The sequence below is a fragment of the Lygodium microphyllum genome, chromosome 2 (assembly GCF_053477565.2).
Source record: "Lygodium microphyllum isolate KBCC chromosome 2, Lygodium_microphyllum_v1.1.10, whole genome shotgun sequence".
Lineage (NCBI taxonomy): Eukaryota > Viridiplantae > Streptophyta > Polypodiopsida > Schizaeales > Lygodiaceae > Lygodium > Lygodium microphyllum.
In genome coordinates, this window is record NC_141136.1 from 36,796,728 (window position 1) to 36,815,423 (window position 18,696).

At 43.6% G+C, this 18,696-nt stretch overlaps 3 protein-coding genes across 3 annotated transcripts; 2 read left to right on the forward strand and 1 right to left on the reverse strand.

Annotated features, from left to right (window-relative positions):
• The first annotated feature begins 900 nt into the window (after positions 1-900).
• Positions 901-4,399, forward strand: LOC148039616 (uncharacterized). Its single transcript, XM_087692183.1, has 5 exons — positions 901-2,023; positions 2,102-2,169; positions 2,253-2,747; positions 2,846-3,236; positions 3,321-4,399. The coding sequence occupies exons 1-5, from the start codon at positions 955-957 to the stop codon at positions 4,373-4,375; spliced, it is 3,078 nt and encodes a 1,025-aa protein (XP_087548309.1). The 5' UTR covers positions 901-954; the 3' UTR covers positions 4,376-4,399.
• Positions 4,400-5,504: 1,105 nt separating this feature from the next.
• LOC148039617 (uncharacterized) lies at positions 5,505-8,336 on the reverse strand. The gene is made up of 7 exons (XM_087661802.1): positions 7,980-8,336; positions 7,687-7,854; positions 6,593-6,780; positions 6,365-6,496; positions 5,956-6,132; positions 5,730-5,867; positions 5,505-5,646 (listed from the first exon to the last, which is right to left on the reverse strand). Exons 1-7 carry the CDS (start codon positions 8,334-8,336, stop codon positions 5,505-5,507), a joined length of 1,302 nt encoding a protein of 433 aa, XP_087517928.1.
• A 2,808-nt stretch (positions 8,337-11,144) lies between these two features.
• LOC148039618 (cysteine-rich repeat secretory protein 55-like) lies at positions 11,145-11,967 on the forward strand. The gene has a single exon (XM_087661815.1). The coding sequence runs from the start codon at positions 11,145-11,147 to the stop codon at positions 11,772-11,774; it is 630 nt and encodes a 209-aa protein (XP_087517941.1). The 3' UTR covers positions 11,775-11,967.
• The last annotated feature ends 6,729 nt before the right edge of the window (positions 11,968-18,696 follow it).

The window sequence follows — 18,696 nt, forward strand, 5'->3', positions numbered from 1 at the left end:
CGTCCAGCTGCTCGGAATAGGCTGTGCGACATTCGACCCCTCCACGGAGGTCTACATCCTGTGCAACACTCAGAAGTATCCCGACGGCAGCGCCTTCGGCAAAGGCTTGAGCGCACTGCTGACGGCGTTAAAGCGCGAGTCGGCCTCCTCTGCGAGCTGGCACCGTAGCAGCAGTGCCTCAGCACTATCTCCCACGGGGTCTTTATGACCTCGGGGAGTTGGGATCAACGGCTCCTCTTCACCCCGAAAAAAGGCTCGCATCAGAGCCGCTACTTTATGCAGAAGTAAACCCATCCAGATTAACAAAACCCAACCCGCAAATAGAAACCCAACCAGCCGGAAACTGGGATCTGACGGAGCAACGGCGTCTCGAAATTCGGGGATGTTCGCAGCCACATGCAAAAGTAAACCCATCCAGGACTATAAATGCACCGCCAGTCGTTAAAATTGATGGCATGGGCTGGCAGTAAGAGATAGTAGATTCAGCGGGGCCCACTATCTCTGATACGTATTTTTGAATCGTGGACTACAAGTAAACCCAGCCATTAAAGTAAACCCAGCCATTAAAGTAAACTGTGTTGACCTGGTACCGAAAGCCGAAAAGCTCTCGGTATTACCCACAGGAAAATCCTGCACGCAGGGCGCATTCGTGTGCTGTTGTGAACCGAGGTTGGATGCCCATATTCCAAGCGCATACAAGCTCACGCGATCATTGGAACAAAGGTTTGAGGTTCATATTACGATTTCTTGGTCATGACTTCCACTACAAGGTGCATATCTCTCTCTCTTTCTTCCTCTCATATTTGCATTGGATGCATTGTGGCATTGGAATGATGTTTTGGTGATATATACGTATGTAGTCAACACGCATGGATTATGGAAAGCGACATTGAGATCGATGATCTCGACACGGATGAAGAGACATTAGATGGATCATCAAGCGACGAGGTTGAGATGCTTGATTTCTTAAGTGGAGACAATGATTCGGCACCACAAGAAATCACTAACAATGCACCAAGCCCAACTACCTATACCTCATCGAAGTACTTCTCTTTTAATAGAGATACTTACAGCTTGATGGTCAGTGATTTGAGCGGGCAGAAGGCCATCACATTGGAGGTGCTCAAGCAACTCCACAGGAGGGAGTTGCTCGACTTGAAGAAGTGGAGAAGAATCAGAGAAGGTCTTTGCATTGGTAGAAATGGCGATGGATACATTACATTGGCCTTGAAATCGGAGCCATCATTGCGCATTGCATGTATAGAGGAGTGGGAGAGCATATTCCTTGAAAATCACATAAACAAGGTTACAGGTGCTCACGAGGGTATCAATGTCACAATTGATTCCATCAAATCCACGTGGTGTACTGACTTGAGAAGGCATGGCATTCCTCTTGCGTATGTGAGAGATCTCATCAGTGGGTGTACTTGCAAGGTGTTCACAAGGCCCCATGGTTATAAAGGCCCATTGTTCGTTCATGGGAAGGTTCAAGAAAGAAGAGCGCCCATCTTGGAGTTTACTGTAGATAGATCTCTTGTTGAGCGGAGGCTTCAAGAAATCATGCTTGAACACAGTGTTAGGTTGGGCAAGGTTCGCTCAACCAAAAAGCATGGTTTAGGGAAGACAATAGTGGAATATGCATGTCATCGCAGTGGTAGAGCAACTCGAAAGGGATCCCAAATCCGCAGGTTGCGAACGTCGAAGAAATGTGGTTGCCCTTTCAAGGTGCAAATAGAGTACAAAGACGATCTCTATGATGTCACTATACGAGTCCATGGACCACACGAGGGTCATGTACCTGGATCTCGTGCCGACTTGTATCACTTGCCCGTGCATCCAACTGTGATTGATTGTTGCAAGGATGACCTGTTTGACGTTGGGACATGTCGGCACGTTGCGAAGATGAGCCTTAGCAAGGAGCGGTTTCATTTGAAAAATGCCTCTCCATTGGATCGTGTCATTTACAGGTTCTTCATGATACCAAGGGAGGTACAGACACTATCATATCAAATTCGAACTGAAGGTATGCTACCTTCTAAGCCTTTGTCTATGGTTCTAGGTTGCTTTGAGCGTCAATGTTCTATGTGTCATCCTGTTGCAGGCAAACTTTCGAAGGATGATTGGATGGCAATGTATTTGGAGGCTCTCCGTCTACGAGATCAAAACAAGGTATTTGACATATTCTCATAAACGTTTATAAGCTGTGAAAATTAGTATATCTATTTGATACTATCATCTACATGGTCTTTTAGGTACTCTATTGCCAACCATACAATCCTCATGCCATAGAGGACAAGGACAAACCATTCGTACTGATAGTCCAGGACGAATGGATGTTGCAAATGAGTAAGAGGTTCTCAAATAACAATGCTTGGGCAATCGACAGCACATTCAAGACCAATGTGTTTGGTCTTCCGCTTTATGCGGCGGTTTTACCAAACCAACATGGGGTGGGTATCCCTATTTGGTTTATGCTATGCACTAGCGACAATGGGTCAAACCAAGAGATTATGGCTTTGCAAATCACCATGAGACTAGTCCTCTCTAGGATGGGAGATATTCGCCCTGCTGCCCTGGTGATTGATAAGTCCCAGCCAGAGCTGGAGGCGCTCTCGAAGGTTGTTCTGGAAGACCCTCATTGTTGGACCACCGACTACCTTGGTGGCAACAAGCGTCAACGAGCATGCCATATTATTCTATGCTGGTTCCACACAAAGAAAGCATGGGTTGAAAATCTCTTGCCACAGGTACACCTTTTCAATACCATTTTACTTTTAAGCATTGCCTTTTTGTGAGTTCCATGAGCTTGACAGTGAGTACTTTACATGTTCTTGCGTGAACCAAGGTCCCTACAGATGAGCGCGATCATGTGTATGCCTCTTTGTCCAATCTTATGCATTGCCCTACAGAGTCGCAGTTTGATGATATGTTTGAGCAATTGCTTCATCGTTATTCCGCTCATCCGAATGTGGTCCGATACGTTACCAATGGATGGTGTGGGAAAGATTGTATTTGGCGTGCAAGATGGCCCAAGTTTGGTCGCATGTTTCCACATGGCAATGTCGACACAACAAACCTCATCGAGAGACTTTGGCAATATATCAAGTACACTCTACTTGATGCTAGGATCAACAGGTCCATTTTGGATCTGCTGCACGCCCTTGTTGGTGACTCATCGTCGGGTTCTAGAATGGGTGGATCGGCTTTGGAGTTTTTCAAGCAAAAGCAAGAGATAGGTAATGTGGTCAATTTCCTTTCTATTTGCACTTTTGACCTTTCCTTAAAATGCATTGTTGTCTTATACATGTTTTTTATGCCAGCTGATTTTGAGCGCTTCAAAGTCTATGGGTCAAGCAAGAGTCATACGGCTAGATTGGCAGCAGGGGAGAAGATTCTTCAGCGGTATGAGCAAGATCCATCCTCTCTTCAAGTCATTAACGAGGGGACCATGTTGTTTAAAATAGCAAGCACCACCCAACATGCAAAATGGTATCATGTAAGTGTACAATCAAACTACTGTGATTGCCCTGATTGGTCGACTGACTGTAAACATCTTCATGGTTTGAGGCTCATCTTGAAGAGCTATTTTCCTCACCTTCATGAGGTTCTCCCCATCATCGATAGTGCGCATGTCTTTGATGACATAAAGGAAAGACCAGGTGGCGATAAAATCACAGGATTGGAGGGATCATCTTCCGATGGTGGCGTGCAGAAAGGGGAACTCGTGTCCTCCATCGCAGACTTTAGAGACCTCCTTCAAAGGATCGAGGATGGGATTCCATCCTACACAGCGGCACAGATGGATGCTTGTATGCGCCAACTGGAAAGTGCTAAAGAGTCTCTTGTTCACATGTTCACACCACAGGAGATTGACATGCCTAAAAAGGGTGGGATCTATCAGATCCAGGAAAATGTGACACAGACGCGCCTAGGGCATGGCAAGGATCATCGTCATCGTCCAAATGAGAGGGGGGAGTCCTCATCACAACCCAAGCGTCCATCTATTACAGGCGTGTTAAGGCGCAAGCATCAACGAGGGAGGGGTCGTGTAAGGTTTAGCCCAAAACCGCGGATATATTGTCCTCATTGCTGCACCAAAACATTTTTGGTGGACCCTCTCGCAGTGTATTCATGCAATACTTGCCATGCACTACTCCCTCTATCCCTGCGGTATGCTCCTCATCCAGCGGATTCTATCTTGATCGGCAAGGCGGTGCGATTGTATGGTGAGTCTTACATTGGCACTTGTCGTATTTTGTATTGCACCTACAACAGTGAGAATGAGGAGCGTCAGTTTTCTCTCTCGTTCCCTGATGGGTCCACGATCACAGAAGTCTTGGCATCTAGGTTCAAAATGTTTGTACTGTACACATGATTCTCCATCTAATGGATAACGTTCTCCTGGATTTTATCTTGCTCTATTTGCTGGAATTAGCTAGTTTTTATGGTGGTGTTTTGGATTTTATGGTAGTGTCGTATTGGATAATTATATGATTTTACTAGTTAGAAATTAGTGTGTATATTTGGCAACACATCCAACAGGTTATTTCTTATCACTACATGTTCATGTAATCCAGATGTGACATGCTCTCATATTTAAAGAGTTGCGCAAATATTGATAGCTTAAGTTAGTAATGATGGGTGCATTGTTGGGAAGCATAGTTGACACATGTGATAAAGCAAGTTGAACCACACATCCCATGGAATAATGTAACCGCAATACTATGGTGCAATGAAATCATGAGATTAGTAGCATTAAATCGTGAGATTAGTAACATTGAATCATTGGTGACTACACAACCAAATAAGCAAATGTTTATGAGTTCAATTCATGATACTATGGTCAATTTGAGAGAGAGAGAGAGAGAGATAAGATCAATTAATGATTTCTAAACAAAGAATCCTATGGAATAATGTAATGAAGTGCTATGGTGCAATGAAATCGTTAGATTGGTAACATTAAATCGTGAGATTAGTAACATTGAGATAAGATCAATTAATGATTTCTATACCACACAAAGAATCAGAAAAAGTCCAAAAAGATGCATGATTTCAAAAAGAACCATGAATTCAAATCTTAGTACATGTCTGCCACAAACCAAGTTCATGACCATAAGTGAGACCATAAGTCCATGACTGCCACAATCTAGCTAAATGTCACAAATTGACTAAAACCACACAAGATCACCGCTCCAACACTCCAAGCGCCCACTGGTAAAGGTCCTCCTTCAAAGTGGTAATGTAGGTGGCATTGAACCATTTTCTAGTTAACTGCAATACAAAAAGTTGATTATGGATTGACGTATGCACACAAGACCATTCAAAGTCGCATAGCAAAAGCACTTATACCAGTATAGGCTTACCCAGTTTTTGGTTGGTTTCCCAACCACACCACCCTCGATGAGTAGTCTTATGAAAGCCATCACATAAAATCCGCAATCGACCGCATTTGTCTGTTGAGGGGCCTGCGAAAAGGGATTATAGTCATCTTTATGTTAACTTCTCTATGTTACATCTCTAAGTGTCAGTAGTACTGCCACATTCTTAGTACATACCTTAATGTGGATGAGCTTCATTTTCTCCACGTCTGATAAAAACCTTGCGCATACTGGGTCAGTACAAAGCCTTGATAGTGCAAACACGGCCCTGAAACATAGACACAAAAGAGATAAACATAATACATATGTGACACAACGTAAAGCATAGGTGCATATAGAATGTTACGATACCTGTGCACATAAGGTAGACATGCCGTGCAATCAGTGTACTCCAAGGAGTCAAGGCATAGGATGGCTCCATGATCTTGAGGTAATTTTTCAACCCTTCTTAGCAAAGGGTTGAAGACCACAAAAAGAGACCAATGTGACCTGCACATCAAAGAATGCTATTAAAACTAGCGCATCAAAGGGCTATGATAAAGCATTTACAATAAGTATGCATAAAGGGACTACTAACCTCTCAAGCACAGGCAGAAAGATAAAGGTGGACATCGTGGGATCACAACTATCAAAGTAATTCCTCAACGAAACACTATCGTCTTGTGGCTCAACCATATTGATGTATGGAAACCACAGACTATCCACAAAGCATACATCATGGACGTGCTCTCTCGGCATCAAATACTCCATCCAACTATGAAATAACCATAACCATAAAATACACATAACAATAACCATAACCATAAAATAACAAGAACCATAATCATAAAATAACAATAACCATAACCATAAAATAACCATAACCATAACAATAACAATAACCAACTATGAATAAAAGCACAAATTAGTTCAGTAGAACAACAAAACCCCTAGTCCTAATCATCAGGCAACAACCAATAGAGCTATAACTAGTTTAACAAACTTACATGGCGAACAAATTCATGGTACGGGTGGATGCCTCCTCCACGCACCGCAATGCATCCAACAAAGCCCGGTCGACATCCACACGGAGCTTTGAGCATAGAGACACGAACTCGATATTTGCGGAAGTCTCTAACCTAAAATAATACCAAAAAACAACCACACACAATGCAACCAATCACAAGTACAAGAAATACAACACAATGAAAGCATTGGATTTAAAAAAAACGCACCTTGAGGTGGCACTTTTTTGCCCCTTCATCTTGGCAGGAGAGCAATTCACCTTGGTGTCAACCGAATTGCATCCAATGGTGAATATGCAATGCGAAGCGTCACTTGGATACTCAAGAGGGGAGGAGATGGTGATAGGGGTGGGTCGAGGTGATAGGAGGAGCGACGTGAAGGGCTTACTCCCCTCGCCCTACAATGCCATAACAATAACCATAAACAATGCCATAAACATAATATACATAACAATAACCATAAACATAAAATACACATAAACAATAACCATAACCATAAAATACACATAACAATAACCCTAAACCCTAAACAATGCCATAACCATAAGCATAAACATAACCATAAACATAGCCATAAACACAACAAACATGCCCATAAACATAACCATAACCCTAAACATAGCCATAAACACAACAAACATGCCCATAAACATAACCATAACCCTAAACATAGCCATAAACACAACGAACATGCCCTTAAACATAACCATAACCATAAACAATGCCATAACCATAAGCATGAACATAACCATAAACATAGCCATAAACATGTCCATAACCATAAACATAACCCTAAACCCTAAAAAATGCCATAACCATAAGCATAAACAAAACCATAAACATAGCCATAAACACAACAAACATGCCCATAAACATAACCATAACCCTAAACATAGCCATAAACATAACCATAAGCATAACCATAAGCATAACCATAAACATAACCATAAGCATAAACATAACCATAAACATGCCCATAAACATAACCATAAGCATAAACAAAACCATAAGCATAAACATAACCATAATGCCCATAGCCATAAACAATGCCCATAGCCATAAACATAAACAATGCCATAACCATAACCTTAAACAATAACCATAATAAGCTACACAACCAACAATGCCATGACCAGAACCATAAGCATAAACGATTACCATAACCATAACCTAACTACACAATGCCCATGAACTATACAATGCCCATAAACAATAACCATGAACGTAATTCTAACCACACAATGCTCATAAACTAACCTGAACCATAACCATAACCAAAAGCCACAAAATTGTGAAAAACTAACCTGGGAGTCCATAACATCGCCGGTGGATGGAGGACCAGCCTGCAATAAGCTATCCAAGTCCATCTGGGAGTTTCGCTCCACTATTTGCAACTCCGCATGGTGGTCTAGGACCTGACCCTCATCATCAATATGGGGCACATCCTCCTCATCTCGTGTGCGAGGTCGTTTCTAAAAAAAGCAACGTGTGAGTGTATTTACATATTTAAAAAATGATAAACTTAAGGCCAAGGTAATTAAATTGCATTTGCATATGACACTACAGAAGAACAAACAATATTAGGTTAGAGACTTACATGTTTTTGGTACCCATCCGCTATTCGACTCTGCGTTCTCCGCACACGCTCATCTCGTTTGGAGTCATATTTGCTCATTTGTCTATTCACAAATGCCTCCACATACTCCTGCCTGTCCATGGTATGCTCAGCATCTTCGAGTAAGTCCCATAATGAGCTCGCTCTAGCATGCTGAGTCTTCTCATACTTACTTCGGGCCAAACTCAGCTTTCGTTCAAGGTTAGAGAAACGAGACTCTGCCTGGCGGTGCCAAGCACCAACAGGATGACTAGCATGTTGTGCGCCTATGGGATGGCCAGTCTTTCGACATGGAATATCGTAATGGATACCATGCTCATCCTTCAGATGCTGTATCATCCTTGCCCGTCTCTTAATGTTGACATGTCTTTTCGGACAAAGAATGTCAACACGGCATTGACGGGCAAGAGACCCATCCGCTAGTGTGATCTCAATGTATGGTGGGTTTTCCTATGCAAAGTGACATTCTATTTATAAGTATCACATCTTAGGAGTATGCTTACTAACAACGGAAAGTAGGATAAACACTTACCTGGGAGTAGCTCGGCACTTCTCTTTCAAAGGATGTCTGAGACGCGCCTGTGGCCCGAGCCCCTCTACGAGTACGTCGAGGAGATGATGCAACCTAAAAAAAAAGAAACGGAGGTACACAATATGTGAGAAATAAAAAATGAACGTTAAGAAAACCCTAAACAAATATTAAAAAGGGCATCTTACTCTGGTATTTTTTCGTGAATGGACATCCGACGAAGAATGGCTGCGAGTGCGTGGAGCCATTTGCCAGAGGTGAAAGCGTGCGCACCTACTCGTAACCATTGGATAATCCATGTAACAAAACAACAAAAAGTGAGAAGTTGATAACCATTGGATGATCCATAAAAAAATATAGAATATGCTCGATGAAAAAATATAGAAGTTGATAACCTACTAAACTTTTGTGGACATGCTTGATGAAAGACCAAATATAGAATATGTCATGATTTATAACCAATGGTGGATGCCACATCCAATCTAACGATTAGATGTGTGTTCAATTTAGTAACAATAAAAAAGCTCTATTCAAAAAATTGGTAGAGTATCAACAATTCTTCACCAAGCTATCACGTCACTACAACACTTCCAAGTACTAGTGCCTTGCCTTATTATTCCTAGTGCAAATATATATTTTGACATTGTAACATGGTTATTGGGCTTCTTATAGGATTCCAATCAATAATTTTTGCGAAGGATTGAGACTCAACACATTCATACCATTCCCAATACTCGCCAAATTTGACCTATATAGAGTGCTTTGCAAATGTATAATTGCCAAATTTGACCATTTAGTAGATTTTGGGGCATGGAAAAAGCTAAAAGTGATGATCGGTGGGCTTGCAACTACATCAAGGATAGTCTCATTAATGTAGCTGGAACCAAGATTGAGGTTCTACAACCACATGTAATTGGCAAGGGTATTATCTCTTGCCCAAACTTTAGAGAAGTAGAGCTAATTTATTGTGGTGTACCAATAGCTACTTAAATCTAAGACCATTAATTTTCTTAGAAAAACAAAAAGGAAAGCAGTGCTTGAATAATTAAATTATGAAAACATGTAGTTGTGACCTCTTCAAAGCTTGAGCCCAAAACCACTTTCACAATTTGCACATGCATCATAGTTTATCTTAGAAACTTGAATTTGATTTAGCTTTCCTTTTTGGTTATCTTAAATTCTTAGTGCAACCCATTCTCCACAAAGTGGCATGGTTCAAAAGAGGTTGAATGCTAAGTGATGATTGTAAGCTTAGTGACATAAATAGAGTTGTAACTCCCTTTGTTATTCTCACATTCATTTATTGGGTTCATATTTATGTTAGCCACAGTAAACATTATACATCAATCGAATATACAAGCTTAAAGGAAATGCATGCATGATTATCACACTTAGGCGCGGACACGTATCAGACAGAGCACATATGGTTATTGCAAAATGATTGCGACAGAGCACATATGGTTATTGCAAAATGATTGCGACGTTAGCAACCTAGATAATAATCAACAAAATCTTCCAACAGGAGTTATGCATCCAAAGAGCATTATTTAGAGATTGTTGTGAAATATTACAAAAGGATTGAGCCTGAGACGGGAGATAGTGCCTCCCACACACGCGTCACGCTGATGAAGACGATTGGGCCGTGGGAGATGTTGCAACCTCTTGAGTCACGGTCACACTGCAGCCTCCTGAGTCAGGGTCTCACCGACTGTGGGAGGAATGAAGGCGGAGGTGCATACAAGACGGAGGCGCATAAAAGACGGTGGATAAAGACCAGCACGCATCCGAATGGGCATGGGATGCGCACTCTGGGAGACACAATCGTGGACTTGGGAGTTGCTGACGTGGATGAAGACCAACCGCCGAGTTGCTGACGTGGGTGGGTCTCGAAACACCCGAACCAACCGCCGAGTTGGTATGAAGCCACCGAGCTGGGAGGCAACCAGCCGCAGAGAGCCGAGGGATGAAGTCGTCGGCTGGGAGCTCACGACCCCATTCGTGTGCTGATGGATGTGCGCAGGGTGGTGGGAGCTCGCTGGGCGGGAGCCGCAGGGTGCTGGGAGCTTGCTGGGCGAGAGGGATGAACCCCGTGGTGGTTGAGCCGCAGGGTGGTGGGAGCTCGCTGGGCGGGAGCTCGCTGGGCGAGGGCCGTCGTGTGCTGGGAGTGAACCGCAGGGCGGGAGGCAGAGCCGCAGGGAGCCGGAGGGCGGGAGGGAGAGCCGCAGGGAGCCAATGGGTACGAGAGAGAGGGAGAGCCGCAGGGTACGAGATAACCGCCTCTCGGGAGGGAGAGCCGCAGGGAGCCGCAGGGCACGAGAGAGAGAGAGCCGCAGGGAGCCGCAGGGTATGAGCCGCAGGGATGAGCCGCAGGGTGGGATAAGCGCAGGGCGGGAGGTGATCTGGCACTTCGCATGTTCCCAGGGGTTGATAACACCCTGATCAACGGCGGCGGCACATTCTGCGGGGCCCTCCAATAATGAGGAGTTAAGGCGCTCCAGTTCGCATGCCGGACACGTAGGAGACTGCCAATCAACGGCGCACTTTTCCGGGGAGGTCTGGTTTATGATCTCGGGCGGGACGACCAATTGAGGATGGGTTTAATCCTCGTGGGATCAACGATGGCGCATGGTCGTGAGGAGGGGGATCAACGTGAGCCGTTGATCCCAACTCCCCGAGGTCATTATGACCCCGTGGGAGTTAGTGTTGAGGGCAGCAGTGCCTATGGCGGCAGCGACAAGGTGTACGGGGCATACCAATGCAGGGGGGACGTGCCACCAGACGTCTGCTCGCAGTGCGTCGGGGATGCCGCCCAGGCAGCCCTTGACAGCTGCCCGAATGCCATCGGCTCCAGGGTCCAGCTGGACGGCTGCTTCCTCAGGTACGAGAACTCCCCTTTCTTCAAAGAAGACTCCAGCATAGTCGTGGAGCTGTGCAACACGCAGAAGGACAACAGCACCGCCTTCCAGTCCCAGGTCGAGCAGCTGCTCACAACAGTCACAGCTTCCGCCCCCAACCGCCGGGGCTTGTATGCCAGCGCCAGCGCCCCCTACCCCGACGTACCTGGTGGTCGCCTCTACGCCCTCGCCCAGTGCCTGGCCTACCTCTCCAAGGCCGACTGTTCCGACTGCCTTTCCTCGCATGCTGACTCCTGGCAAGACTGCGATCACGGCGTAGGGGCCCAGATCCACACCGCCAGTTGCTACTACCGCTTCGAGATCTACCCGTTCTACAACGTCGAGATGAGCTAGCTAGACGTGATCACACTTCTACAGCTCCTGCTTAGCTGCAGCGTTCGAAGTCCAGCTCCACGCGGTATATATATATATATTACTCAATAAAAATGTACTTTGACACAAAAATTCCCTTTTTAGTGACAACAAAAATCATCCGAAATGAGTTTCAATCTAGAAATGAAATTGAGAATTTAACCTTGGCACGAAATTGGGAATTTGTATGAGTGCAATTACAAATGATTCCTCGACTGCTACCTCCATTTAAATCAATATCTAAAAATGAACCTTCTCAAACCAAAAACGAACTAAGAATAGGTTGATTGAATCAATGCAATCGTCCTATCAATGATGAGCCACTTTCTTTTCGAATTCAACTACGTAGACACAAAGTTTACCATGAAAGCCATGTGAGAGTCTCTAGCAATGATGGTTGAACATTGGTGTGTTTGAAAACTTGCGTGGGTAGAATAGATGGGATCAAATTCTAGACAAGATTGTGTTTGTCTTATCTCATTTTTCATCAAAATCGTCGATACATAAGTCACTCCAAACTCTTCTTAATCTAATGGCATCACTTTTTCATGGTACACCTTTTACTCTTATAGTAGCTTTTATAGAGATTTTCTTCTCTTTCATTAGGGTTTTCAAATATGCTTCTAGAACTCTACTCCAACCTACCTCACATGGTTGTGTATCCAAATATCAATTCAAAAAATATGAAAACAACCAAAACTCTTAAATTGAAGAAATAATTAAAAAAACAAGGAGTTCATGAGTGCAACTATGCTAGCTTTTGCCTCGTGATGCCACAACTTCTCGAATAGAATAGAAAGGCCACATTTCATACATATTTTATCTCCAAATCCATTAGATTCTTCTTGATATATGTGCCAAAAAGCTCAATTAGAAAAAAATATTTTTTATTACTAATCCTTGACAATCAATAAAGGAGTGCCATACATTAGATACCAAGTGCAAGTTACTTACAAAGTAGGCCATTGAAGGTACACCACTTGTCACTCCCCAAGTGCAAGATTGATCATGCTTCCATTCATGTTCATGCCTCCTCCTCTTGCATCCACTCCTATTCAAAAAATTTATAATCAAAATAATAATAACAAAGGAGATATAAAATAAAATTTAGTTATGAAATAAGTGTTGATAGACACCCAATTGGCACTTCCAACTATGACATCAATCACAATCATACTCACTCTTGAACCACCTCTTAATGCTTTTACTTGTATAACTCCTCCATGTTCCCCTTGAGTAGCCTCCACTCGGGTGTGTTCTTGGAGCCCATGTTTTATGGCTCTTCTTAAGATCTCAAACTTTCTCTTTAGCCCTTCCATGGATTCATCATCTTCAACTTGAGTTACGTGAAGCACTATGTTTAGGAAGGCATGTTACTAGACTTCTAGCCCTTGCCTTTGTAATGATTCTCCTGCTTTCTACTATAGCAAGGCGTTCAACCATATCCTTGACTCTTCTAAGGCTCCTCTCTTCCCAGGCCTCGGCCTCGGCCTTTATCAAATTGGGCTAATGTAACTGACGTACAGCATATGTTGGTAAAGAGAGAGCGGATGAAATTAAGATGGGGTATAAGCACTACACCTGCTAGTGCTCAGAAGTGGGCTGAAATTGCAGCCAAGGCACCTGTGGCTATGGCAAAACAACTAGCTACACTTGTTGGTCCAGCTCTTAAAGGTGATCATGCAGTGGATGAATTAATCAGGGGCATGCGTGATTAGGCTGAATTTGATTGAAATTAATGTAAATGTTGAGAAATTAGATGTCAATGTAGAAGACAAGGGTCGGGCAACAGTCCAAAGTCCATATAAAGAAGGATACAAGAGGAGATGCATTTGGTGTGATAGTTTACAGCATGAAAAGCAAGACTGTACAGCCTACTGTGAAGCCAAAGCAAAAATTTTAGTCTTTTGGAAAGATGGCAAAATACATGCAACAAAAACTAGTTTTCTATAGAGCCAAATTTTGAAAATGGTGGTATGTAGAAGAGGTTTGAAGAGATGGCATCAAGGACATCATTTGTCACCATAGATGCAACCACATATGGTTTGAGAATTGAAAGGGATGATGAAGCTCATAAAGGATACATGAGTGAAGCAAAATCTTGAGTTTGGATGCAAGAATTAGAGTGCATGGAAAAGGGTAAAGTAGCAAAGGTTGAATTGGCTAATGCAAGGCAAAGTATACGAGGGAAAACAGGATGGAGTATACCAGATGGATTCAATTTCAACCTATGCTAATTTGACTGAGCTCCATAATCAAGAAGCTCTTGTGAAAAAAAAGAGAAGAAGAGATGAGGACACTACTAGTCCTTTCTCTTCAGGCCCATCTAAATGCATAACATAAAGTAAAATGGAGCAGTAGAAAGAGGCTAAACCAGCCATACTTGAGCATGTTATGAAGGATGCATCTCAAGAGAAGAAACAAGAAGGGAAGAAAAGGGGCAAGCAACCCAGTTACAAGCTACAATTGGATCTTGAGACTGCCACAAACCTAAAAAAAAGTTTTGGAAGAATGCATACTTAGTATTAGAGTGAAATTCGCACTTAGTGAAGTTCTTCGAATAGGGAAGTGTGAATTTCATGATGTAATCATTGATATGCTAAAACGAGAAAGATAGTTTGATAGTGAAGTTTTGCAAGCATTGATGTAGGTTGATAAAGACATAGAGAAACAACTTTAGAGGAAGTATGATGATGCATGCAATGCTGTTTTGGAATAGGGTATTCTCCAACCGCATGAGTAGTGAATTTGATTAGAAAGATTCTACATAGTATAACACTTAAAGATAGAAGGTTAGAAGATGTTACATTTACTTAAAGTTGATGTCCAATTGATGACCAACAAGGAGGGTTTATTGTCATACCTTGAAAACTTAAGAACCCAATTCCAAGGACTTAGTCGTTTCTTTTCCAACAAAAGGGTTGTCCATCAAAGGCTCTATGGTTGTGAAACTCAATGAGCTAGACAGATTGTCAAGTAAGTTGCAACTGTCGAGGGCCGCGCAAGACAAAAGGATCTAGAAGGAACATGTAAAATCGACCCTGCAAAGACCTAACCCAAGGGGGAGAGCGAACTTTAGGGTAGCTAATTCATGCTAAGCATGTTGCTCGAAACTGTTGAAATGGTTTTAATGAAGGTTGGTCTTATTAAAGATGGATTGTTGACTCAGCAGGCAGATGGCTACCAACATGAAATCTATTGAGCCATTTAAACCTTAGCAGTGAAGCTCCTGAAGTTGCACTAATGGAGTCATGTCACTCATGGAAAAATTCCTTGTCATTGGAAGATGTAGTGGATGATCTTCTTCAGCCAAGCAGTCAGTTCTTGAAACACGAACATAACTTGCAAGAAAAGTTGTGCACTTCCTAGGGGATGTGTCTGTCTCACTGTGTAGTGCATGGTGCCCGTGCCAGTGGAACTGGGAGATGGGTCTACTAACCTTGGGCAAGCCCTTGGTAATGTCCCACACTTGAGGACCCAGTTCGTGCATCGTTGGAGGTGCGGTGCAAAACTTAGGGTGACGGGTCTGAAAGTCCTGCCCTTGATGTGTCCTAAGTGTGAAGTGGGGAAGAGGCTAGGGAGAACCCTAGATGCAGTGAGTGTGGTGCACAATAACAATGAAGGGAGACTGCAAGCACATGTGAAGTGTTCTCCTTGTTAACTTGCTTAGTAGTAGATTCATCTTTCAGCTTTGCTATTTTTTTGCTCTTGTCTTTCTCTCCAGTCACCTTGTCTTTGTTTCCTTGTGGCTTTTTCTCTCTTTGCTTTTTTTTTTTTTTTTGAGAATGAGAGAGGGAGTACAATTGTCAAGGCATATCACACCCATTTAATCACGGGGCGGTCGCAGGCATTGAGATAAGAATGCGCGACTTTGTAGGTATTCCTTAATATCGGCCTTAGCTCTCAGAGAAGTGGTTGACAAGAAAGGGTGATTACACCTTGTGAAGCGGGTGCCACTTATATTTTCTAGGAGCTTTAGATAGAAGGAAGGAAGGAGAGTAGCCCGCATCATTAACCTAGTCATAGCTCTACTATCTATTCCTAGGTTGATATCAAAGAAGAGTGGGGGGAGATGGGCTTCCTCTGCTATGGGTTTTTGGAGTAGCAGGAATTTGATAAGTCGAAGGTAATTAGAAGTGGTCAAAAACGCTGGATCTGGGCAAGAAGAGAAGTCTGCAAGGAAACGATTTATAGAAGGTAGTATATCTTCTAACCTAAACACTAAGCATTCCTCAGGGCTCCTGGCATTTACATTATATATTTTTGGGAAGTCCTAATCCCCAAGCAAGTCTCTATCATAGTCCACTCCATGCCTACGAGGGTAGGGCATGTAGATAGGATCATTGCGCTCTTCGGGGAGTGAACTGCAAAAGGCAGTCCATGCATCAAAATTGGTGTCCCAAATCCTCCTCCACCATTTCGGTTGTGCCTCGTAGCCTTGGATGGTTTTGGGAACCAGATTGACCTTATCTTCCCAGTAATCCTGTGGCTCTTGTCGCCACCTAGTCATTATCATGCTCCTCTCTTCTATCCACCTGTTTGCAAGTTCATTAGCCAGATCCTTGATCTTGGCTAAGACTCCTAGAGGCAGGGCCTGGTCTAGAGAGTGTGGGAAAGCAAATGAGAGCTCAAACAGCCTTTTATGGAACTCTCAGTGGCATGGGCTCTTCAGGAAGTTGTCTTGGAATTGTGCGTGCTTGGCATTGGGCCTCCTCAACTAATTCTTGTCTTCTCCTCCTTGCTACAACTACACGCTCAGGCAGATGGGCATGTGCAGGTTCTTCCTATGGGAGATTGGGTTGAGATGGACTCGGCATTCTTTGTTGCTCTTCTTCATCACCTTGCTCGAAATCCGAACCCTCTTCGACATGTCGCTCAACCACAGATGGGATGAATGGTAGTGGTGGTGGTGGCTGCTCATGCTCCTCAAAACCTAGCTCCTTGAGCTTAGCAGTGGAAAGGCCCGTACAACATAAGTAGTGGAATTGTTGCTCCTTAGTGATCCCTATACTCGTTGGGAGCTCCCGCTCTTGAAGACCATATCTTAGAGCTCGGGTGGTTAGCTCCAACTTTCTTTTCACCTTTTCCCCAGATCATCACCCTCAGCTTGTGTGACATGGAGTACCGTGTTGAGGAAGGCCTGCCACTGTGTTTTAGTAGTTATTTTGGCAGCTTCAACCCTGGCTTCTACAAGCATTGTTTCCCATTCTACCACTGCCAAGCGTTCGGTCAAGTCCCTCACCCTGTCAAAATTATTCATTTCCCAATTCATAGCTCTTTCCTCCATCCTTTTTCTCTCTTCCTCCAGTTGGCTCACCAGGGTGGTTACTACCTATTGCTGCTCATTTGTTAAAAACCACAATTGGTTCCTTTCTCTTAACTTCTGAGCCAACTGCTCTTCAGCAATCCCTTTGGCTTGATCTACAATGCTGAGCCTTTGGTGCACCTCGACTAGTACTTCTGATTTTTCTTGCACCAGCTACTCTTGGCTTTGGATCTCAACAAAGCAATAGCCTTTTTTGATTGAAAGCCATGGCCATGAGGGCCTCTACATCTTCCTGGGAGGTCTCCAGCGCATCTTGTAATCTTTGCACTTCATCTTGTAGCCATTTTGCTTCTACTACTAAGACTCCTGGCCCTTCACTCTTCAGAAACTCGATTTCACTTATTAATCTGTTTTGTTCTTCTAGCTCCTACCACAAACGGAGCTCCATGGTATGTTCTTGTGGCATACTGGCTTCGCCTTCCTATACCTCTTATCTTAGCATTTCCACTTGAGTGATCTTTTGCTGTAGATCATTGTATAGCTTTAGACTCCTTTGCTCTACCACCAGGTTCTGCTCTTTATCTTTCAGCCTTTGTCTAAGGCGGCTTTCGTTGTCCTGGGCTTCTTTTGTTTTTGCTACTAGCTGGTCCTGCAGGGCCTTCATTTCTCTTCGTCGGTCGACTCCCTACCTTGAGACTTTTAGCCTAAGAGCAGCTGACATTTCTTTTTCTTTTTCTAGATCCATCAAGGCCACTTTCTTCTCTTCCTTTGCCTTGTCTAGTTGTGCCAGTAGCTCAGCCACATATGCGTCATAATCAGTGTCGGCAGGCATGGGAGTATGGGGTGTGGTGGTTGATGTCTCTAGCCTTTGTCTTTTAGGGTCTTGCCGTGACTATGCATCTACGGCAATGGGCCTTTTCAATCTGGTTTTTGGCACGATCTCAGCCACTTTGCTCACTAGCATTTGCACCATGTTTATTAGCTGTGCCGTGTCGAGGGGAGATGTGGGTTGTGTGGTTGTTGCAGTCGTGGTTTGAGTCATTGCAGGCACAAAAGAGGAAGGAAGTGGATGTAGTAGGGACTTGCCCTTGCCTACAGCCAATGGAGCTGCTTCCACACTTGAACTAGCTTCGGCTTTATGACGGGGGCTCACAAGTTAGAGCTCTCCATCCCTGTGGGTCTCTTTCACAGATCTTCGTGTAGCATCTGCCAACTCGGCGAGCTCCTTCAGTCTCTACTCTTCAGCTTCTTCTTCCGCCCTTCTTTTCCTATCCTCTTTTGCCTTCTTTGATTCTTCTCTTATCTTTGCAAGCTCTTCCTTCTCTTTGTTGAGATATCGAGCTCCACTCGTGATACGCCAGGGTGACCGTTGTGTATTTATGTCACCGATTTGTTAGTCAGATGCGGTTGGTACACCGCCCATGAATAATAGCTAGATGACAGCTATCCTTATCTACTCTAGTTCATGGCTCAGTTAGTATGCCACCTTAGTTAGTTGAGTTTGGTTTGAGACCCATATATAGGATTCTTCTATTTCTGTGTACGTGAGTTCTTTTTGGCTTACACAACTAAGAAGAGAAAAACTATTTTTAGCCTCCACCTTGTGTGTATTCCTCCATTGTGCAAGCAAGAGAGCTA